This window comes from Astatotilapia calliptera, chromosome 6 (assembly GCF_900246225.1).
Source record: "Astatotilapia calliptera chromosome 6, fAstCal1.2, whole genome shotgun sequence".
Lineage (NCBI taxonomy): Eukaryota > Metazoa > Chordata > Actinopteri > Cichliformes > Cichlidae > Astatotilapia > Astatotilapia calliptera.
This window is the reverse complement of record NC_039307.1, coordinates 13,660,298-13,683,863: the sequence shown is the minus strand read 5'-3', so window position 1 is coordinate 13,683,863 and position 23,566 is coordinate 13,660,298. Positions and strand designations below refer to the sequence as shown.

The window sequence follows — 23,566 nt, the reverse complement described above, 5'->3', positions numbered from 1 at the left end:
GCTCACGAGAAAAAGGGAAGGCACCACTTGTTTTTTCCTCATTGCTGCCATTAATGTGTCTTTTGGTCCCTTTAGGTCCTTAAAGCCCAACTGCTTCAGCCATCCTTGGAATGAATGTGTTTAACTGTGTGTATATATATAAAAAAAAGAGAGAGCGCTCCTTTATAGACCACATTTATATCAGCAGCATAAATTGTTATAACTTTTTTTTTTGTCCGTATGTTCTTTTGTTGGTCTTTTGGTTTCATTTATTACATTAGAGTGGCTGAAAATCCTAAGCTGCCATTTGTACTCCCCTCAATCAAAGCTTTACAGAAGCACTCTTTTATTCAACTGTTTTATTCTGCGAGTCCATTTTCCTTTCATGCGTAAAACAAGTTTTTGATGATTGCTGTGCCAAAGGAAGCAGTTTCAATCTTTCAACCTCCTTCACTAACACAAGCTCACAGTTGCGCTCCACATCTGTCTTTGTCTCTCTCAATGCCTCTCTGCAGTAAATTACCCAGCTGGGCTCGAGCAGTGGTTCCTAAAATCTTCTATGTAACAGAGAAGGCATGGAACTACTACCCTTACACCATAACCGGTAAGTAAACCGTCTAAAAGTATTTCTCAGGATGTCATGCTGTTCACAGCTCATGCTATATCAAGAATTGAGTTAGCTGTTGTAACTGAAGGAGGCCTACTTTTGCCTTCTTAATACTCTGTGTTTAAAGCCTAGAACTACAGTCAGATTGTAAGCACAATATTTCTTTTAAAGGTCAGCTTCTCAGGACTCGCCAGCTACTATAAACACTTGGCTGCATGTTTTAAGTGAACTGGAGGAGTGTGAAAAGAAGATATAAAGGTTTAAGAAGCTTGGAGATAAAATCTGGTCCCAGATTGTGAATCTTTAATGGACAGTTTTAATAGATTGTGCAAAAGCATATATCCTTTTTTTTAATGTAGGTAAAAGTCACTGAGAGCCCAAAGAAAGCTGAAATTACAGCAAAAGTAACATAAGTAAAGAAACAAATACAACCGATATTCAGTGCAGGTGAACACAAACATCCAATTCATTTGCATTAACACATTATTTAAATAATTTCTTGCCTTAAATTTTTATTGGACTCAAACTTATCCGTCATAACCAACTCTAACAGTTTCAGGTCCGTCTGCGGATTATTCCAGAAAAAGGGAGCAGCATATTTAAAAGCCTTCTTTTTTCCAGAAAGACCAATAAAGACATGTTCATGCAGCGTATAAGTTTAAAGCAGCAATTTTTCTGAGTATTCGAGATTTGGATGACTTGATCTGTTAATTAGTTGTGAAAGATTATATGAACCCCTGTAGATGTAACACAGTCTGAGGCAGCAGTGCCAGTTAAAATCTGCAGCCAGGAGACTTTCATTAAAATCGCAGGTTAGTGGTTTGTTACAGATTCATAAAAAGTCCCCTGAAAAGTTGAAGTTTGAGGCAAAGAAATTAGCCTGGACCTCAACATTATTGAAGCAGTGTGGGATCAGCTTAACAGAAAACAGAACTAAAGGCAGAAACATCCAAAGGAGAGATTTGAATGGCTGTCAAGAAGCCAGGAGGACTTTTTTTGAAGACTACTTAAAGAAATTACAAGAAAACCTACCTAAGAGAGTTCAGGCTGTGCTGTGGTTATACCAAATATCGCATTTCAAGCTAATTAGAATTGTAGAAACTCTCTTTTTACCTTCCATTCATCAGGTGCTGGCATATCCCAGCTGCCATATGGTGAGAGGTGGGGCACACTGTGGCTCTATCGCAGGGCAATCATTCACACTCATTGCCAATTTAGAATACCTACGTAACCTAATCCCATGCATGTGTGGTTGTGTGGATTTTCTCTTTGAACTCTGGCAACTGTACCTATTTCCCATTTTCCTTACAATATATAAAGAAATGAGAGTTGGATCAAGACTTTTGCACAGCACTGTAAGAAAAAGCGAATAAGTGGTCAGAGCCATCAAAGTTACTATGCAACCTAACTCGTAATTTATGGTCAGATTCCAGCAGCTCCATGTGTAATCTCTGAAGGACATTTGGAGGTTTCACCACATTAAGGCTTATAGCAGATTTGGGCACAGTGATCATGAGCTGGATGCAGTGACTTTGGAAATAAGCGCTTTTATAGCAACTTGAGCAAAATGCTAATTCAGTGTTAAAGGTCGGTGACTGCCATAGATGAAAGATGAGGGAGGATTTTCAGTGTTGATCAATAAAGTGCAATCTTAAACTCTATAAAAGGTGAAGGCATTTACATGGGACAGCATCTTCAGTCAAAAAGCAAACTGCAGACATTGTAAGTTCCTGAGTGCCCTTAATGCCTCCACGCAACATTCAAGGTCAACCAGAATGGGATGTTACATCAGTGACAGCGTTGCAGCTTTCTGGTTGCCAGTGTTTCAGTTTGGTAGCAAAACACAAAACTATGTAAAAAAGTATGAACGTGTCACTCATTCACGCGTGACCACGTTTAAATCTGCATATAGTTACATGCTTACAGCCGCCAGTGCTTTTTATGCGCATTGAGCACAGCGGTGGAATAAGCCAATATTACCAATATTACGAGCAAGCAGTAATCAGGAGTCCAAAGATCAGAGGCACAGTGGCCAGAACAGAACATTTCTGTGATGCTTTAATGATTCTGATCATTAAAAAGCGGTGTTACAAGATGATGAGGACAGATTAAAGGGAATGAAAACACACACTCTAGTGAGGAGGGATGATTTGGGTTTTCAGATATTTGACAGACATTTTTTATATGTTGTAGCCTTCACTTATATTCTTTGATGTTGTGTAACTGATTTTGCTTTCTTTTGTGTTCTCCCATGGCTTTGACCCGATGTCACCTCATGCATTGTTCTGAAGAATACACTGTAAGTATCCTCAATCATTGTGGAATATTATTGTGGAAATATTAGGAGCTAATTGAATATCATAGAAGGGGCAAACATTTATGTTTACCTCACCGGTAGATTTCAAACAAAGATCTTTTTTCTCCATTTCTTTTAATTAATAGCACATAGAAAAATTGATTATTAAGTATTGTGTACTTAATAATAGGCCCAGCAGAGACTCAACTCTGGCCCTTTGAGCTTTAGAAATTGTGAAGAATTGCATAGATTTTTCCCTTTTCCTATTGATTTAGACCTCTCCCTGCCACTGAAATTCATACTAGACCAAAGTAAATAAGTAATACATAAACAATGACAATAATTTGATTGTTTGTTTGTATTTTACAGTGAGTTCACAGGGGGAAGCATTTTCCCGGAGTTAACAAAAATTTCAGCACTTTTTTTAGTAGCTTTAGCAATTTATTACATAGTTTTACTCGTGAAGTCTGGTCCACTCAAGATCAAAGTGAGCTGTATGCGGCCCACAGTGTGAAATTACTTTGACATCCCTTCTCTAAATTGTGTCTGCTCGTCTTTCATTTCAAACATCTGACTGCTTGTAACATGTCAAATTGTAGAAAAATGCCAGAATTTACATATTAAAGAATTTTCCGATTACTGATTATGCAGTCTTCTGCTGTATGCAGCGTAGCCGCAGTACAGTGGTGGCAGCTGAGTTCTGTCAGAAGGGTTTGTTAGTCTCTGCAATGATCAAAACAACTTACATAGCAACCACACACACAAACACACACACACGCACTAAGTTTTCCCCAATAATCAGAACGGCCTCTGTGACCCATGATTAACCTTGATACATAATTTAAAACATATGAATGTGATTAGGCTATAGGGCTTCTGTTATGCAGAGGGAGAAATGTCAGTAGCGTGAGTCACGACACTTTTGGGTGTGGGGATAAACGGGGAAAGAGGACAATGTTGTGACAGCGAAGGAATGCTCGATATTGTCTATGTGCATGTGTGGGAGCATACTGTGCTTATGTATGAGTCAGTGCAAATACACCCATGCAAAATGAGTTTTTAAGCAGGCTAGCAAAATTGTCTTGGTTTTTGTCACTTTTGACAGGGAGATTTAAGTACTGCACTGCTACAGCTCATTTTAAACTATACAGTGATAAACATACAAATGGAGAAAAAACCTTCCCAACTCAGACACGGTGCTCATAAAAGCACTTGAGGTGTTACAGCAAGGCACGTATGAATATGTTAGCCTCATGAAGAACAGACTTCATAAGCTCGTTGCTTCTATTTTTGTTCAGCTTTGGAATGCAGAAGAATAATAAAAGCAACACCGCTTCTGTTAAGGACATTAGTTGATGAATTTGTCTTTACAAGTGATTAAGCATCTTTTTTCTTTCTTAATCCACAGTGCTCGTTCCTGCCCAAGTTTTCCATCCACATAGAGACAAAATATGAGGACAACAAAGGATGCAATGACAATGTAAGTACATGGTGTGCAGGTGTGATAGGAGCTTTGAACTGTGGTTTGGGTGTTTCCTTTTAGTCACATGCTGAGTGGAACACAGTATAGTATGACTGCTCTGTACATCTGCAGTCTGTTGCATGAATGTCTCTGCAAGCAGATGGACGCCTCCTGTGTTCCTCCTCCAGATGGTCTAAAGGCAAATAGTTTTCCATGCTGCAGAGATTTTAAAGTGTTTTTGAGGCAAACTTGTGATTTTGGGCTATACAAGTTATATTGATTTGACCTCATGATGTGTTATTAGTAATGGCCTTGTGTTCCGTTACTTCTGGGCTTTCTGTTCTGATATAAATACTGTAGCATATGCACTTTGGTGACCCATAAGCAGCGCAATGGAACAAAGTAGAAAATGAAACTTTTAGTTTTATCTTTATCGTGAAATGCACTGTTTGTGGTTTCCCAGCGAACACCCATACTGCTGTCAGCCCATATGCCCAGTCAGTTAATCAGGCAGGCTCTCACTCCCACGCAAATCTTTCAGCTTAATGTAACACTGCTGACTGTTTGCTCTCTTTCTCATAGAGAAATATGTAAAGCAAGATAACCCTGTCTAAGATAAAATAGCACATAAAAAACAAGATCTCTACAAAGGCTATATGAGTAAAATTATCCAGGCAGATCTGGCAGCAAAGACTCTTTCTGTGCAATCCCATCATGTAATAATGCCAACAGTGCATGAGCCTCAAGAGTCTGCCAAAAAACGGCTCCACTTGTTGGACACCTAATTTCATTTGGGTTGTTGGAATTGCTAACTCTCTGTATTCCCATTTATATGGGTATTAATCATCAAATGAAAGGCTGCCAGTGCTCAGACATTAGGAAAAAGAAATCGTGGAGTGGTGTGCTACATACAGATAGTTTTAAATGTATTGTGGTTACTGGTAAGCAGGTTAAGATCACTCGAGTTTTAAAATGATGTGTGGTTTTTGCGATGTATACGTAGAAGATGGTTCCTAGTGCTTCAAGTGCTTTGTTTGTGTCTGAGACAAACCACACTTGTACCCTTAAAGCAGGAAGACGGAAATGACCAGACTGTCAGTGCTCATTGATGCATGCATGAAACGTTAGACTGATGCTTGCTTCATCTGACAAGACAAAGTGATAGACCAAAGAGTTTTTAAATGAAATCTAAAGAGCAGAAATCGCCTTCAGCAAGTGCACTTTGTGGATGAAAACTAAGAGAAATCACAGTTGTGTCGGATAAATATCTGGTTTCAATTTGAAATGCCTGTGGACACACACGGACACACACGCAGATTTAGCACTTAGATTTAGTAATGGAATAAAACAGCTTTGCTACTTTGTATAACGTCTTTAAGGCAAGTAAACAAGGGGCTTTGCATTTTTTATGACAAACAGTAACCAGTCTGAGTTATGTATGTTTCTATAAAGGATGCTGTGAAATGATAAGAATGCAGCTGCTTTGGTGTGTGTGTGTGTGTGTGTGTGTGTGTGTGTGTGTGTGTGTGTGTGTGTGTGTGTGTGTGTGTGTGTGTGTGTGTGTGTGTGTGTGTGTTTTTTTAAGACTTCAACAAACCTTCCCCCACCCATAGTCCAGGGGTGGGGGAACTCCAGGCCTCGAGGGCCGGTGTCCTGCAGGTTTTAGATGTGTCCTTGATCCAACACAGCTGATTTAAATGGCTAAATTACTTCCTCAACATGTCTTGAAGTTCCCCAGAGGTCTGGTAATGAACTAATCATTTGATTCAGGTGTGTTGACCCAGGGTGAGATCTAAAACCTGCAGGACACTGGCCGTCGAGGCCTGGAGTTGCCCACCTCTGCCCTGGTCCAATCTTACGACATAACTTGCATTTGTCCACTCAGCTTGTTGTTTATAAACTAAGCTGAAAACATAGTGAAAGAGAGGAAGGCCAACTGCATGAATATGGAGGAAGCATGAATGGAAACAAAAAAGGAAAAGCAAGGAATCTTGAAAGTTAGAAGGACAGGAAATGAGTAGATGTGCCTGGACAGAATGCACTCGTTGAATTGAGGGTGTGGTAAAAGAAAATGCATGAGAGGTTTCACACAGGGAAACTGTAACCATAATAAGATCATGCAAAAAAAAAGAAAGAAAGAAAAAAGATACAGATATGATTGAATCAGGGCTGAGCTCAAGGAATGTAGACTTTGGGATTGCCCAAGTTACAACACATCTTATAACAAATGAAACATGCTCATGTCTCATAAAGTCTCATGAAAAATAGAATACAGCTGGTTAATGTTAAGCAGAAATAAGCAGTGTCTTCGCCATTGGACAGAATGACAGAGAAAGTGTAAGACCATAAGTAGAGCTATGGCTTTGCGATACACTTAAATCTTGGGCAGTGATATATTTACTGTTTGTTGTCATCTCTTACCCCCTCTTTCTGTACTAAATATACATTCAGTAATTATGCTAATTATTTTTATCCACTGAAAATGGGAGACTATACATTTAAAAAGGTTGTACTTCCCAAACAGTTAATGTAATGTGTTTGTAAAATCCAGGGAATTAAACTTGAGAGCCTGAGCTTCAATCACATCTTAATGATTTGAATTGAAAATCCAGCCTTATTCTTGATGGATAAGGCTTGTGCTATTATCATTATTAATATTATCAAAACAATCCCATAAAAATAGGTCTGTAGGTTCCCAGTCATTCAGGTCACAGGAGTCTTAAGTCATTGAACTGAATTCATTTGGACTTCTTTATATATTTGTGAAGTTGTTTTTTTATCCAAGTCATTGATGACTCTCAGGACCACGTCCGAGTTGATACATGAGACTCTTCATCAGCTTGTAGAACTAAAGAAGGGTCTCAGATGAGAGGTAAAAAGTCTTCATTCAATACCATTTGTTAGTGTATCTAGAAAAAAAGATTAAATGTTATTTTCTCATAGCTAAAGACGTACCCTAAGTTTATTAGAGTATTTTGAGTATTTTCCTTGCTTATGTTTATATTGAAATGGTCTCTTAAGAGTTTTAGGTGCTGGTGCTGCATCAGTATCTTTAAAAATATTCAGCATCGAGTGAAAAAAACCCCCCCAAAACATTTCACTCATTCATTACTGCAGATGTTTGTTTATATTTTGCAGAGTGACAAAGTGCAGCTATTTTTCCTTCTTCTCATCTGTTGACACAAATCAATTTCCTGTCACTTCTTTTATTGCTTTCCCTGTCTGTCATTATCAGAACAGTTTCAGAATGTAATTGTAACCTTGGAATTATTTAAGTGCCACAGTGTCTAGTTTGTGATGTATCACAGTGTTGCTGTTGTAGTAGAAAGGACTATTTCTAGAGGTCAACTCATTATTTATCAAGCTTTTGATTTTGTTTCACACAAATTTTGCAGCAAGATGCTCACAAGCTCTGACTGTAGAAGAACTGATAAATCGACAAGTAGATGCATGCATAAATTGCAGTGTATTATAAACTAACTGCAACATCCCTTTATTCAACATGAGAAATAATGACCGACAGCAATAAGAAAGCAACACAAAGAATGAAGGAGGGCCGATGACTTCTCAACATTTGATGCAGTTATTGGAGTCAGCACTGGCAGTGCTGCAAAACATGGGAGAGAGCGCCCCCTACTGGTTATTTAGACAATAACATGTGGTTCAAGTGATGAGGCTTTAGAGCAGGGGTGGGCAACTCCAGGCCTCGAGGGCCGGCGTCCTGCAGGTTTTAGATGTGTCCTTGATCCAACACAGCTGATTTAAATGGCTAAATGACCTCCTCAACATGTCTTGAAGTTCTCCAGAGGTCTGGTAACGAACTAATCATTTGATTCAGGTGTGTTGATCCAGGGTGAGATCTAAAACCTGCAGGACACTGGCCGTCGAGGCCTGGAGTTGCCCACCTCTGCCCTGGTCCAATCTTACGACATAACTTGCATTTGTCCACTCAGCTTGTTGTTTATAAACTAAGCTGTAAAACATAGTGAAAGAGAGGAAGGCCAACTGCATGAATATGGAGGAAGCATGAATGGAAACAAAAAAGGAAAAGCAAGGAATCTTGAAAGTTAGAAGGACAGGAAATGAGTAGATGTGCCTGGACAGAATGCACTCGTTGAATTGAGGGTGTGGTAAAAGAAAATGCATGAGAGGTTTCACACAGGGAAACTGTAACCATAATAAGATCATGCAACAAAAAAAAAGAAAGAAAGAAAAAAGATACAGATATGATTGAATCAGGGCTGAGCTCAAGGAATGTAGACTTTGGGATTGCCCAAGTTACAACACATCTTATAACAAATGAAACATGCTCATGTCTCATAAAGTCTCATGAAAAATAGAATACAGCTGGTTAATGTTAAGCAGAAATAAGCAGTGTCTTCGCCATTGGACAGAATGACAGAGAAAGTGTAAGACCATAAGTAGAGCTATGGCTTTGCAATACACTTTGCGATACACTGGAGTTGCCCACCTCTGCTTTTAGAGTGACAAGGTACAAGTCAAGCAGTGTTAAGATTCTATTCCAACTCTTGCAGTGACCAGTAAGTACCTTTCTGAGATGTATTTATGTGACGACGGGCAAATCTACCTCGTCTGTTTTCAGATCTTTGACACTGAGCTGAAGGACCAGGAGAGGGAAGTTTGCTTCATCGACATCGCCTACGATGAAATCCCGGAGCGCTACTATAAAGAGTCTGAGGTGAGTTTGTGTAGGTGTGTGTGTGTGTTTGAAGGCTGTTAGCTAATAGGAGTAAACGCCCCTGGAGAGGTGTAAACACACTGGTGGAAACAGTAGTAAAAACTGTGTCATTTATTAAATCACTTCTAATGGAAAGGTTCTTCTGTTTCTAGATGGAAAATAGGAATACATTTTATTTTATTTTTATCTGTTCAGTTGTGTAAATTATGTGGACTTCAGAGCTGCACTTACCTCAAATGACTCTTCCATCTCACACATTTTTATCTGGCATCTATCTTTTTTCATAGCTGTTTAATAAAAGCTTGAGATTTTCTCAAGGACGAGGGTTAATGTGAAAAGGTGTTATTTACTGTCATTCAGTTCAAAGTTTTGATTATTTCCCAAGTCTGTTGCAGACACGATGCCAGTTTGGGTTACAGTGTCACATGTGTGATCACTCTACAATTGCAGGACTTACGATATTTCAAGTCTGAGAAGACGTCACGAGGGATTCTTCAGGAGGGCTGGAGGGACACGCAGGATCCCATCATGTGCTCATACAAACTTGTCTCAGTAAAGTTTGAGGTGTGGGGTCTGCAGACACGAGTTGAGCAGTTTGTCCACAAGGTGAGACGTCAGACGCAAGTCTTAATAAAATACATATTTCAAATTCTAGTACTGGATGAAGTAAATTTCCATAGTTACAACTGAAACGTGAATGTTTCCAACTTATCACAGCACATGTTCATCTTATGGTTGGTAAATGGGTTGAATATTAACAAACTGTAAGGCGTGGCTATTTATATTATTTGTGTGTTAGTTTATAAAGTTTTTCTGGACTTCAGACCGTCTTTGTATTTTTTTACAGGTGGTTCGGGATGTGCTGCTGCTGGGACACAGGCAGGCTTTTGCCTGGGTGGATGAGTGGATAGGTAGGTCACTGCTGAACTTATGTCATTAAAGTATTTAGTTTTCTTGTCTAAGTAATAGTACACAGTGCTACATGCAGTGGTAGCACGTCCATAGTTTAACAAATGTTTGAATTTGACATGTTCTTGTACTTTGCATTGTAGATCACTGTAGTTTACTTCCTGCCTCATTCATTGCCATGCATGAACAGTCATTCGGCCTCCAGCTAAACCCGGCCACTGCTAGTCCTGTTTATTCTCTTACAGCATGGAACCTCTTCTCACAACTAACCCACTAATAATAAACGCTTTTTGAGCATGGTCAAAGTTTGTTTCAACTGAGACCTGCGCAATAGAAATATATTTCAACCACATTCTTTCATGTTTCATAATGGAGACATTCATATGTACCAGTTGATGCAACAAAAAAAAATAAAAAAATGTAAAGAGTAGAAACAGTATTCTAAAACTGAAACAAAGTATCAGCAAAATAAAATGCGTGCAGCGCATCTGACTGGCTGGTTGTGGTTAAATTGCCACTTATTCCTTTATTCCTTGGTGATGAGTGTGGTCCTTACTGAAACATGAAAGCTACCTTTGTCTGTTTCTGTGAATTTTGTGGTTGTGCAAGAAGCAGCTCTGTTTGCTCGTATAAGTGGCTGCAGCACATTAACTGTAGGGTGCATAGATGAGCCCATTGTCTTTGCCCTGAAATGTTCCCCTTCTCTATAACCACTAACCATTGCAGCCTGCACTTTTTTAATACTCCTAAAATCTTTTCACTGTGGAATGATTTTTTTTTTTTTTTTGCCTGTGGAATCGGTTTTGCAGGTGTTTCTTTTATGCTTGCAATGATCCAGCCTCTCCATGCTTTTCCTTTGTCTTGAAACATCCTTGACCTTATCAGTCCTTTCCTCTTTGTGTGCCTCGGATTTGTTTGGTTTTATCCCACAAACTCTTTGGGTCTTGGGAAGCTGGCAGCTTAACCTCTAAAGCTTTAACTTCAAAAAAAAGCCTGCCTTTGCCACCTAACGCTCTCGCTCCCCCACCTGTCTCTCAATTGGAGAACGTTGTAGGAGAGTTACCAACATTTCGACCCCCGTTCCACCCCTCCCCCCTTCTTCCAGATATGACTTTGGATGATGTGCGGGATTACGAGAGAAAAATGCATGAGAAAACCAACATTAAAGTTTGCCATGAACAGCAAGAGCATTCCACAACAAACGCATCTTCACTGGATGACATAGAGATCCATGACAAAGCAAGCGTATGTGTCTTTTTCATTGTTTTTTTTACTCCATTGCCCCTCTTTTCTTATATTTAAACTGATGATGACTCTCCTCTGAAGCGTTCACAGCTGACTTTACATGTTCTCATGGATCGACTTATTCTGAGTCAAACTACTCACACACAAAGCCAAAAAACGAAATTTAATTTGAACTAACAGTTATGATGATTCTAAAAAAAAATGGTTCTTAAAAAATTCACGTTATCCACGTTTTTTTGTAAATATGTGGTTTGTTTTGTTTTTTAGTCTTTTACTGACCATGTACCATTTTCTAGGTGTGGCTGTATTAACACATTCCAGCTTAACGTTTCTACATTCATACAACGGCTTAAAAAGTTGTGTCCACCTTTCTGTCACTGGTCTTAATAAAATAAAATTTCTGATCCAGACATGACGATGGATGAGGTGAGAGAGTTTGAGCGCGCCATCCAGGAGGCCACGAACCAGAAGATTGGGATGTTTCCCCCGTCGATCTCTATCAGTGAGACACCCCTGTCCTCCTGTGCCCTCACTGGCCCTGCCAGCGCCCCCTCCACACCCATGTGCACCGATGCGCCTGAGTCACTCTCTGTCCCCAAGGACCGACCCCGCAAAAAGTCTGCCCCAGAAACCCTGACCCTTCCTGACCCAGCTCCAAGTGACGTCCCCCAGGGCTCAACCGTAAGCCCATTACCCACTTCAAACCACCTCCAACCATCCACACCGCCCTCTAATTCTGAGCTTGCTGAAGTGGAGGACCAGTAGAAGAACTTGGAATCTCTTTCCCTACCCCTTATTTTACTTATTCCCAGTACCTGTTGTCTTATGTGCCCAAATGAGACTAGCCTAACCTCCAAACACCAGTGCCCAAGACAGTCAAGTTCCTTAGCCATATCCAATGAATTGCCATAATCCTGAAAAAAACAACAATCACTCTACAACAATCACTCTACCATCCAGGGCAGCTGTAGGCTAAGCCACTGTGACGTGGCAGGCTTCTTCTTCCTGTGACTCTAACCAGCCACATTTAATCTAACAACCACCCACGGTCTTTAATTAAAGCAAAGCTTGTCAAATTGTATTTTATTTTTTTGACCAGCAGTTCTTTAACTCATCGGAATAAATTCCTGGCATTGTTTCCTTAGTTGTTATCGTCAACCATAAAGGCTGGCTATGAACTATCGAACTTTGAATAGTTGCCTTAACACCACAGAGCCATTGGTGTTTAATAGTTTTGACAACATGTGCAAATGAATGAATTTGTAAAATGGCTGTCGTGTATTCAATTAGAAATGTAATCATTGAAATGCACTAGAGTAGCACTGTAGATGTAATTTGTTAAAAAATCATACATTGAAATGAAAAGACAGCCAAGAACCCTCATAAAAGATGCTCCCGTTTCTTGAGCCGTCCAAACTAGTCATTGGATCAGACTCTGCCCATTCCTTTGTTTTCCGAACTCCATTAATATAAGTGATGCAAGAGCAGTACAATCATAGAGTAAACACCTCAGGTCTCCCCCAACTCTATCTGGCACGCACTCCAAATACAGGGATTGTACTGTGTGTTTCTCTCCCTGGTTATTGCCAAACACGTGCATTTTGTACCTCCGCTGACATAATACAGTAACTATTGTACTATACTAGTCTGCCTAACCCTTGGAAATGTTTACACATCAGAAACCTTGGAGCATTTGCATATTAGCAGTCATGTTCAGAATAAGCTGTTGTTATTACTGCATTTGTCGTTTTAACGTGACAGTTGCAGTGTTGAAAGGTACTGCATATATCTTACTGAAGTTGACTGAGAGGTCAGTACAACAAAAGTACTTCATTACAACCAAGTCAAGTGTTGCCTGAAACTAATGCTGGACATCACATGTGACATAAATGTGATCCTTTTTGATCAAATCAGCGAGTCACTTTTACGTCACATGCAGGAACAAGGCCATTTTTGAGGAGGTTTTTCTTTTTGTTTTGTGCATAGTGGAGGTAGCAGCAACTCAGTGTTTGATTGGAGGAGAAGGGCACGTGCGTCAAGCTGACTTGAGTATGTGCCTCATTAGGTGCAAAGTATTTGCAGAAGTGCTTACTTTTTTGTCTCACCAGTGTTGGCAGAAAACAGTTTTAAAACAGAAGTGTCATTTGTAGTGAGCTATTATCATCCAAAACCGCCAGGATGACAATTTGTCCTGTGAAGGAATAAAAAAAATGGTATTAATCAAAGACAGGTTTTTATATATGCTGCATGGATTTTTCACACCACATATTATATGAAGTAGATGGATATAATGTAAATGGATGATTTGATATATTTGGTGATTGAACCGCGTAAGAATAACGAATGCTTACATTTGAAGTCTGTAGTCATTTTGTAAAATATAACATCCAAATTTGAAGTGAAATGAAAGCATGTCCAGAGAATATACTCTGTAGGCCTATAAACTCTTTGAACTCAGTGCCTCTGCATGCAGAATTATATAATTACCGACATGTGTGTAAACCAAACTCTTATATTTAAGCAACAGACACACAAAATGCTGTTGCATTCTTCTTTCCCGGCTTTTTCCTGGCTCAAATGCTGCATTTAAGAATAAAAATGGGATAAAACGTCACATAAAGTAGCTGAATTGCAACATAATCAGATCAAGTCCATCATATCAAATGACACCACCAGATTTTCAAGTAACAGGGCTAACTTGTTATGTTTTAGTAAAGAAATTATTTGTTCGCTTCCCCCCTCCTTATGCGATTACCAACCTACAGCGCAATGCATTTTGCACTTTCCAGTCTTTGACACCTTATTTGACAATGAAGGAATGTGTTACATTACTGTCTTGCTGGGTTTGTTGGACCAAAGTCCCATATTACAGCATATTAACTTCAGAGAGAGAAGGTCAAAGAGAAGATCCTCGATGGTCTTCTCCTACAATATTGTTACTATTTTGTACAGTTTCTCACTTGCTTTTGTTAAAAAACAGAAAAAAAAACTGTAGCCATTTATCTGTAACTGTAGCTTTTGTCTTTGCCTTCTGAGGATACAAATGCTATATTCTGGTTATTGGCCCTTTGTTGATCTGTTATGTATAAGCTTATACATACTTACAACTCTGGTATTGACCACCTCTCTTGTCAGGAACAAAGAGATCCAGGGACATGTTCGATCTACCATGGGCTATTAATAAAATGCAAAATATCCAACTGTGTAACATTAAGCTCTGCTCTGTTTAAAAGAGTAACACATTAGGTATTGTAAATACTGTTGTTAATGATTAATATAGTAGATTTCTTATATTGAACCTGTTCAAAGTTTCATTACTGATGTGACATGAATGTGCTTAAAGCAGACAAAGAAGGTTACTCTTTTGTGTTTGTGTGATTAGGATGGCATTTTCACAGACATGGATTCAAATGTCTGTTTTATTCTAGATCTAGGCTTGATATGTGTCTAATCAATGAAGCTGTCATCTATTGAGCATACTGAATTTGGTTATGTTTACTTTTCTCAGTTAAGTATCAAAGTTCCTCATCGTAGTGGTGCACTTTTGACTCCGGTTGCTTTTGATGACCCTGCGGGGCAATATTATTTTCCAAGTCGTACAACAAAATGAAGCGTTTCTTTTTAGTGGTGTGGCTGCTTTGATGTTTACTCGCCATGTTTATTGAGGGTTGATTGGCTCTTCTGTTTTCCTTTATGTAGTAAACCTGCTGTACTTTGATTTAGTGATGATGTATTGTTCAGAGAAAAATGGTTTTAAAAATGAGTTTATCACCATTTCTTTTGTCAAGAGGACCAAACATTTCACTCCTCCTCCCCTCTTCCTGATGCAGTTTGCATTCGGCCAGGCTGTCGTGCTGTCTCCTGATATTTGGGGCCTGTGTCACAAAGCAGAGTCATGGAGTTATTTGGGATCTGTCACTGAGTAAAAGCACAGCTCAGTGTACTGCAGCATGTGTACGTTTCTGGCTCATCAAACTTTCTTCGTTAATTGTGCTTTGTGACACAGGCCCCAGAAGTGCCATTCTTGTTTAGCTGCTGGAAGTTGCTCTTAGTTCTTCCACTTATACTATTATTGCATTTGCTATATTTTTATTGCAGTTCAAGGTTAATTTGGTTCTTTGTTGTAATTATGGTTTTACTTTTTTCTGAAATAAACTTTATTAGCTATTACAAATGTGTATCTATTCTTTTTTTAGTTCTAAGGCCCAAATCATCAGCCCTACACCACCGTGCTTGACATTTTGCCTGAAGTGTTTGTCCTGACATGTTGGTGTGGTGTGCATGATGCGTAGCGGCAGTTAACACACACCTGTATGCTCCAGATGGGTAAACTACCAAAACATCTGCTCTTCATTTAGGGGCTCACACTCGCTGATGAGCATTTAATCAAATGCATTTGATTGACATTACAATTGAAAGTTGAGCACTTTCTTTTTCACATGACTCCATTTATGTAATGGAATTACAATTACTCAGCAATATGTTAGCGTAAGATTGTTGTTAGTGTAATAGTGTAATCATACTGTTCAACTTTATTGGTGCATTGTTGAATAACCAAAACATTGCAGAGTACTTTCAAAAGAAAGAAACTGTAATTGTAAAATGACCTACCAGTCTCCAGCTGAGTAATAATAACTACATTATTAATATGCTTTGGAATCCAAATATAGAGGCAAAGTTAAACCACTCAAGAATAATTTAGCACACTTCTAACATATTAAATGGTGTTTTTTCTTGGTGCTACAGTGAGAATCCAGATGCTTTCTCTGGTTTGTCACTGGAACAATAATATAAAATAATTCTCCATTAATGACCGCAGGAACACCATTATAATCTGTAACCTCTTTAATAATGAGACAATTAAGTGATACTTGTAAATTGATTAAAATCACATTTATTTACGTTTTAATTAAAGTCAACATTTTTTTATATGTATGTGTTCTTATATATATAATGTTGTATTTCAGTAGGTTGTTACAAATCTTCAGTGGTAACACACAAAGAAAGAGATGTCTGGATTGGTGACTTCTCAGAGATAAGAAAGAGATACCAGGAGCAGGTAAGAAAAGGAAGTAATGGCTGTTTACATGATACTGTGGAATGAAAAAGCAGCTTTCAAAACTAGGAAATTGCTCCGTTAAGTGGACAGTTTGAAAAGAATTTGATACTGTATTTCCACCTATGCAAAGACTGACTGTAGAAATATAAGAGAGAACATTAATGCTGATTTTATGTAGTGGAATCACTTTATAATCTTGTTTACTACATAATAATTTATTCTAGGAAATTACAGAAATTAACAGGCCAAAAAGTTGATGTATTTAAAGTGTTTACAATTTAAACACAAAAACATGCCTGGGTAATAGAAGGTGTTAGTATTTAAAGATACTTTTCTCAGTGTGTTGCTTCATAGCCATTTCAGCTCAGCAATCAAAGATGGGTCACTTGGCTCATATGTCACAAATTACAAATACAGTGCAATTTCCATTTGTTCTCTTTTACTTCCAAAGTACAGAGAACACAACAGTGAGCCAAACAATGGTTGATATGTTCAAAGTGTACCCTCCGGTGGATGTTGTTTGAACTGCAGATGTAGTTGCAGGGGTAGTTGTAGTTGCTGGGGTAGTTGTAGTTGCAGGGGTAGTTGTAGTTGCAGGGGTAGTTGTCGTAGGAGGAGGTGTGGTAAGCACTCTAGCCTGTCCCACACATGTCCCCACATTTCCTACTCTATCTACAGCAGTCAGCGCCACTTTCTTTATCTCGTCCTTGATTGTTTGCACTTGTTTGTTTACCCGCTTGTTCCACATTCACCTAATCATCATTTGAGTATTAATATCCTCAGTTCTCCCTTTTTCATTTTTGTGATGTGCTTCTCGTGTCTTTCTTATACATAAAGGTGTGTTTTATTTTTTTTCAGCCAGTCTGGCATTTGTGTCCTTGTCTAGCAACCCATGACAAACAATTTAACATATTCAGTTTCAATTAATGTATAATGATTCACAGGAGAAGTATGACACATAAAGCCTAACTGTAACTGCAAGACAACAATATTAAAACGAATTGCGTGTGAAATTTAATCTTTCATTTGAAATAAAAATAACAAAAATTTCTTTTTGATATATTATGTACGTGATCATTAATTATTACAGAATTAAGAATAATGTTGAAAAATATTCTAACCATCATCACTCACCTTAGCAGTCACAGAAAACCTGAGAACTACATAGTTGATGTCGGTGGCAGCGGCGTTTTCTGCCTCAATGGTGAAGGTCACGTCTGATCCTGATGCAGCACTGGATGGAGCTGTTAGGGTCACGGTGCCATTGGCTTTACCACCACTGCCTGCTACAGTAGTAACACTGCTGGGTGAAGTGGAAGTATAACTGCGGTCATTGCTGACTCGCACTGTAAATGTCTCAGTTGCAGAGTCAGTTATAACTCCATCAGTAGTTGCGGCGACTGTGAAGGGGATGGAGATAGTGGTGCCCGGCTCGATGTTGGTATTATTGGCTTCAGCCTGGACAAGAAGAGAGAGAGAGAGGAGCAGGGGAATTTTTTTTTTTTAAAGATTGTAGATAATAATATGTTGATGCATAATGACATGACTTCACACTGAAAGAAGCACAGTAGGAATGGCTGTTGTTTATGATTGTAGACTTATTTACATAGATGGCTATTACAAATTATATAAAGTTAAAAAAATCAATGTAAAAATGTTTCAGTTTACTTATGGTGAGGTTAAGGATTCTTCAGAAAGCACACATTAACTGTTCTCACAGTGACAGAGATGCTGGAGGTCTTGATCTGTGTGGACGCTTGTCTCTGGAAGCTGCTTGAAGTGGACCTGGAAGTGGAGCTGCTGGCCTCTCCTTTCAGGATAAGCACAAACTCACCTGCTGGGATTCCACTAAATGTCACCAGGAAATCGTTGCTTCCTAATGACTGCATGAGAGAAAAAGCAGCAACATGCATTGTCAACAGATTAACAGTAACCAAACCAAACAATATATGACTACATCCTTATGGCAGGGTAGGGCGAGTGCGAGGACTATTTGTGGATGTTGCAGCACATTCATGTATTTAAGGCTTGAAAATTGGCTGCTATTAAATAGTGTAGCAAAAAATAGCGGCCTTCATTTAATTAAAATGAAAACTTCTGCCTTGTAAATTCACACAATATTAATTAAGCTCTGAAATGCCAACAATATCTCTGTAGTATGTAGTAATATTATCATTTCAAGTAAATGCTGCTTCATTTCACTGAGGTTTATTCACAGCTCGTGATTTCTACTGGACCAATGAACACTATGTTTTTTTTTCTTTTTTAGTCACTGCGTTGTAGATTTGCTGGTGACACTTGGGATTAATGCATGACTCCAACTTCAACTAAGCCTTATCTGTCAGATAGACGGCCTCACACCTGCAATGATCCTTTGACCTCTGTCGGACCTGAGCTGTCAAACAGTGTGACTTCTGTGACCTTTACTGTTTCACTTCCTGTCACAGTGACCAAGAAGCTGGTATCACCACCTGAAAGAGAGGTGAAGAAAAAAAGGTAACTAAATGAGTATCAGTATGACATGCCCTTAAAGTGAAACTTAGTTCTAAAGCCCAAATCATCAGCCCTACACCACCGTGCTTGACATTTTGTCTGAAGTGTTTGTCCTGACATGTTGGTGTGGTGTGCATGATGTGTAGCGGCAGTTAACACACACCTGTATGCTCCAGATGGGTAAACTACCAAAACCTCTGCTCTTCATTTAGGTGCTCACACTCACTGATGAGCATTTAATCAAATGCATTTGATTGACATTACAATTGAAAGTTGAGCACTTTCTTTTTCACATGACTCCATTTATGTATATTTATACATTACTTATTATGTTCATTTTAAGTAGATGTAAAAAAACAAACAAACCCACTTGTAGCCGCAATTACTCAGCAATATGTTAGCGTAAGATTGTTGTTAGTGTAATAGTGTAATCATACTGTTCAACTTTATTGGTGCATTGTTGAATAACCAAAATATTGCAGAGTACTTTCAAAAGAAAGAAACTGTCATTGTAAAATGACCTTCCAGTCTCCAGCTGAGTAATAATAACTACATTATTAATATGCTTTGGAATCCAAATATAAAGGCAAAGTTAAACCACTCAAGAATAATTTAGCACACTTCTAACATATTAAATGGTGTTTTTTCTTGGTGCTACAGTGAGAATCCAGATGCTTTCTCTGGTTTGTCACTGGAACTTTTTCCTGTGCTTTAGTCCAGTTGCCAGGTAGTTCCTGGGAAAACTAACCTCTACAAGAAAGATTTCTATTTTAGGGAAATAACTGTTTCTGGAAAACTGCAAAAAGGTTCATCTAGTCAATATGGCACACTGAAGCTGTGAGAAATAATGAGTTCACATCTGTTCGTGTTTTCAATGTAAGAAAAATATAAAATAATTCTCCATTAATGACCGCAGGAACACCATTATAATCTGTAACCTCTTTAATAATGAGACAATTAAGTGATACTTGTAAATTGATTAAAATCACATTTATTTACGTTTTAATTAAAGTCAACATTTTTTTTATATGTATGTGTTCTTATATATATAATGTTGTATTTCAGTAGGTTGTTACAAATCTTCAGTGGTAACACACAAAGAAAGGGATGTCTGGATTGGTGACTTCTCAGAGATAAGAAAGAGATACCAGGAGCAGGTAAGATACTGTATTTCCACCTATGCAAAGACTGACTGTAGAAATATAAGAGAGAACATTAATGCTGATTTTATGTAGTGGAATCACTTTATAATCTTGTTTACTACATAATAATTTATTCTAGGAAATTACAGAAATTAACAGGCCAAAAAGTTGATGTATTTAAAGTGTTTACAATTTAAACACAAAAACATGCCAGGGTAATAGAAGGTGTTAGTATTTAAAGATACTTTTCTCAGTGTGTTGCTTCATAGCCATTTCAGCTCAGCAATCAAAGATGGGTCACTTGGCTCATATGTCACAAATTACAAATACAGTGCAATTTCCATTTGTTCTCTTTTACTTCCAAAGTACAGAGAACACAACAGTGAGCCAAACAATGGTTGATATGTTCAAAGTGTACCCTCCGGTGGATGTTGTTTGAACTGCAGATGTAGTTGCAGGGGTAGTTGTAGTTGCAGGGGTAGTTGTAGTTGCAGGGGTCATTGTCGTAGGAGGAGGTGTGGTAAGCACTCTAGCCTGTCCCACACATGTCCCCACATTTCCTACACTATCTACAGCAGTCAGCTCCACAATCGGTGAGCAGCAGGAGGCAGTGTAGGTAACCAGGGTAATATACTCAACCCCTGCTTCAACCACTGTGCTCATATTCAGAGTACCATTCCCTTGGCTGATGGTTACACTCTCAATGCCAGTTCCATTGATGCCATCAGTGAAATTGGCAATGAACTCCCACTGGGAGGAAGCACAAAGCAATGAAGTGGAATCACAGGTTGATGTGTTGACTACCTGGCAAACTGGGCGGTTAACATCTGTCACCTGGAGACAGAAATATGAAAAGAATGAAAAGTACTGGGTGGTTGGGTATGTGTCACACCAGTTATTAAAGATAAAAAGAAAAGAACACTAATTAGATCTTTGCGTGTCAGTTAGATTCAGTTCATCCCGCCTCCCATGTCTTTCTTTGTGCTGATTGCTCTCACATTTCTGTCTTATTTTAATACTATTTTTGTCTTGCATTTAGTTTTACTTTCTTTATCTCGTCCTTGATTGTTTGCACTTGTTTGTTTACCCGCTTGTTCCACATTCACCTAATCATCATTTGAGTATTAATATCCTCAGTTCTCCCTTTTTCATTTTTGTGATGTGTTTCTCGTGTGTCTTTCTTATACATAAAGGTGTGTTTTATTTTTTTTCAGCCAGTCTGGCATTTGTGTCCTTGTCTAGCAACCCGTGACAAACAATTTAACATATTCAGTTTCAATTAATGTATAATGATTCACAGGAGAAGTATGACACATAAAGCCTAACTGTAACTGCAAGACAACAATATTAAAACGAATTGCGTGTGAAATTTAATCTTTCATTTGAAATAAAAATAACAAAAATTTCTTTTTGATATATTATGTACGTGATCATTAATTATTACAGAATTAAGAATAATGTTGAAAAATATTCTAACCATCATCACTCACCTTAGCAGTCACAGAAAACCTGAGAACTACATAGTTGATGTCGGTGGCAGCGGCGTTTTCTGCCTCAATGGTGAGGGTCACGTCTGATCCTGATGCAGCACTGGATGGAGCTGTTAGGGTCACGGTGCCAGTGGCTTTACCTCCACTGCCTGCTACAGTAGTAACACTGCTGGGTGAAGTGGAAGTATAACTGCGGTCATTGCTGACTCGCACTGTAAATGTCTCAGTTGCAGAGTCAGTTATAACTCCATCAGTAGTTGCGGCGACTGTGAAGGGGATGGAGATAGTGGTGCCCGGCTCGATGTTGGTATTATTGGCTTCAGCCTGGACAAGAAGAGAGAGGGAGAGAGGAGCAGGGGAATTATTTTTTTTTTAAAGATTGTAGATAATAATATGTTGATGCATAATGACATGACTTCACACTGAAAGAAGCACAGTAGGAATGGCTGTTGTTTATGATTGTAGACTTATTTACATAGATGGCTATTACAAATTATATAAAGTTAAAAAAATCAATGTAAAAATGTTTCAGTTTACTTATGGTGTCATGGTCCTGGGCCATGTTGGCCCAGTGTTCTTAGTTTTCTTGTATGTTTGTATTTTGTTCCCTATTTAGGCCATGTTTCCTGAGTTGCCCTGTTGTGTTGTTCCCTAAGTGTTTTCCCTTCGTGGCTTTTACCCCCTGTGTGCCCCTCTGTGTATCTGTGAGCCCTCGTCTCTCCTTATGTTTTATTCCATGTTTCCCCTGCCCGTTATGTCTAAGTTCTCCCCGTGCTCTCTCTCCCCCCTGTGTGCCCTCTGTGTATTTATGAGCCCTCGTCTCCCTTTGTGGTTGTTCCATGTTTCCCCAGCCCGTTATGTCTGTGTTTTCCCCGTGCTCTCTCTCCTCCTGTCTGAACCTCTGTACTTCCTGTTTGACTCTGCCCGTCTCCCGTCAGTGTTATGTTCACCCCGCCCTGTCTCGTTATGGTTATCTGTGTCAGCTGTGTTCCCCGTGTGTTCCCACTTTCCTCGTTAACCCTCTGTGTATTTCTGTCTGCGTCTCCCTCTGTTCGGCGTCGCGTTCTCCCTCATTGTTGTGTGGATTCCCTGTGTCTCCCTACGAGTGTTAGTTTATTGATTCCCAGTTTAGTTGAGTTCTGTATTTCCTATGTTCTGCCTGTCAGCAATAAAGCTGCTTTTGAGTTCATCCCCGTGTTTGTGAATCTTGCGATTGGGTCCTCCTCCCGCCTGCCACACAGCCGAACCATGACATATGGTGAGGTTAAGGATTCTTCAGAAAGCACACATTAACTGTTCTCACAGTGACAGAGATGCTGGAGGTCTTGATCTGTGTGGACGCTTGTCTCTGGAAGCTGCTTGAAGTGGACCTGGAAGTGGAGCTGCTGGCCTCTCCTTTCAGGATAAGCACAAACTCACCTGCTGGGATTCCACTAAATGTCACCAGGAAATCGTTGTTTCCTAATGACTGCATGAGAGAAAAAGCAGCAACATGCATTGTCAACAGATTAACAGTAACCAAACCAAACAATATATGACTACATCCTTATGGCAGGGTAGGGCGAGTGCGAGGAGTATTTGTGGATGTTGCAGCACATTCATGTATTTAAGGTTTGAAAATTGGCTGCTATTAAATAGTGTGGCAAAAAATAGCGGCCTTCATTTAATTAAAATGAAAACTTCTGCCTTGTAAATTCACACAATATTAATTAAGCTCTGAAATGCCAACAATATCTCTGTAGTATGTAGTAATATTATCATTTCAAAGAAATGCTTATTCAGTTCACTGAGGTTTATTCACAGCTCGTGATTTCTACTGGACCAATGAACACTATGGGTTTATTTCTTTTTCAGTCACTGCGTTGTAGATTTGCTGGTGACACTTGGGATTGATGCATGACTCCAACTTCAACTAAGCCTTATCTGTCAGATAGACGGCCTCACACCTGCAATGATCCTTTGACCTCTGTCGGACCTGAGCTGTCAAACAGTGTGACTTCTGTGACCTTTACTGTTTCACTTTCTGTCACAGTGACCAAGAAGCTGGTATTACCACCTGAAAGACAGGTAAAGAAAAAAAGGTAACTAAATGAGTATCAGTATGACATGCCCTTAAAGTGAAACACAACCTGCAAAAATAAAAAAGGTAAGCTGTAGGACAGAATTGTTAAGTTTGAACTGTACT

General features: G+C 39.0%; 2 protein-coding genes across 7 annotated transcripts in view; one reads left to right on the top strand and one right to left on the bottom strand.

Annotated features, from left to right (window-relative positions):
• LOC113023937 (cytoplasmic phosphatidylinositol transfer protein 1) overlaps positions 1–15,367 on the top strand; it is a 76,307-nt gene extending 60,940 nt beyond the window's left edge. For 2 of the 4 annotated variants that reach the window (XM_026170420.1, XM_026170421.1), the window contains exons 3-9: positions 495–583; positions 2,878–2,885; positions 4,291–4,362; positions 8,948–9,043; positions 9,494–9,649; positions 9,891–9,954; positions 11,607–15,367. In XM_026170420.1, the coding sequence (XP_026026205.1) occupies positions 495–583; positions 2,878–2,885; positions 4,291–4,362; positions 8,948–9,043; positions 9,494–9,649; positions 9,891–9,954; positions 11,607–11,962 (841 nt within the window). In that variant the 3' untranslated portion in view covers positions 11,963–15,367. The other 2 variants (XM_026170423.1, XM_026170422.1) reach the window with 2 other exon arrangements.
• A 4,427-nt stretch (positions 15,368–19,794) lies between these two features.
• The window catches only part of LOC113023935 (von Willebrand factor A domain-containing protein 7-like), a 101,245-nt gene continuing 97,473 nt past the window's right edge, over positions 19,795–23,566 (bottom strand). For all 3 annotated transcript variants that reach the window (XM_026170417.1, XM_026170418.1, XM_026170416.1), the window contains exons 15-18: positions 23,328–23,437; positions 22,685–22,849; positions 21,382–21,705; positions 19,795–20,725 (exon numbers count right to left, since the gene is read on the bottom strand). In XM_026170417.1, coding sequence (XP_026026202.1) covers positions 20,246–20,725; positions 21,382–21,705; positions 22,685–22,849; positions 23,328–23,437 — 1,079 coding nt within the window. In that variant the 3' untranslated portion in view covers positions 19,795–20,245. The remainder of the gene's footprint in view (positions 20,726–21,381; positions 21,706–22,684; positions 22,850–23,327; positions 23,438–23,566) is intronic.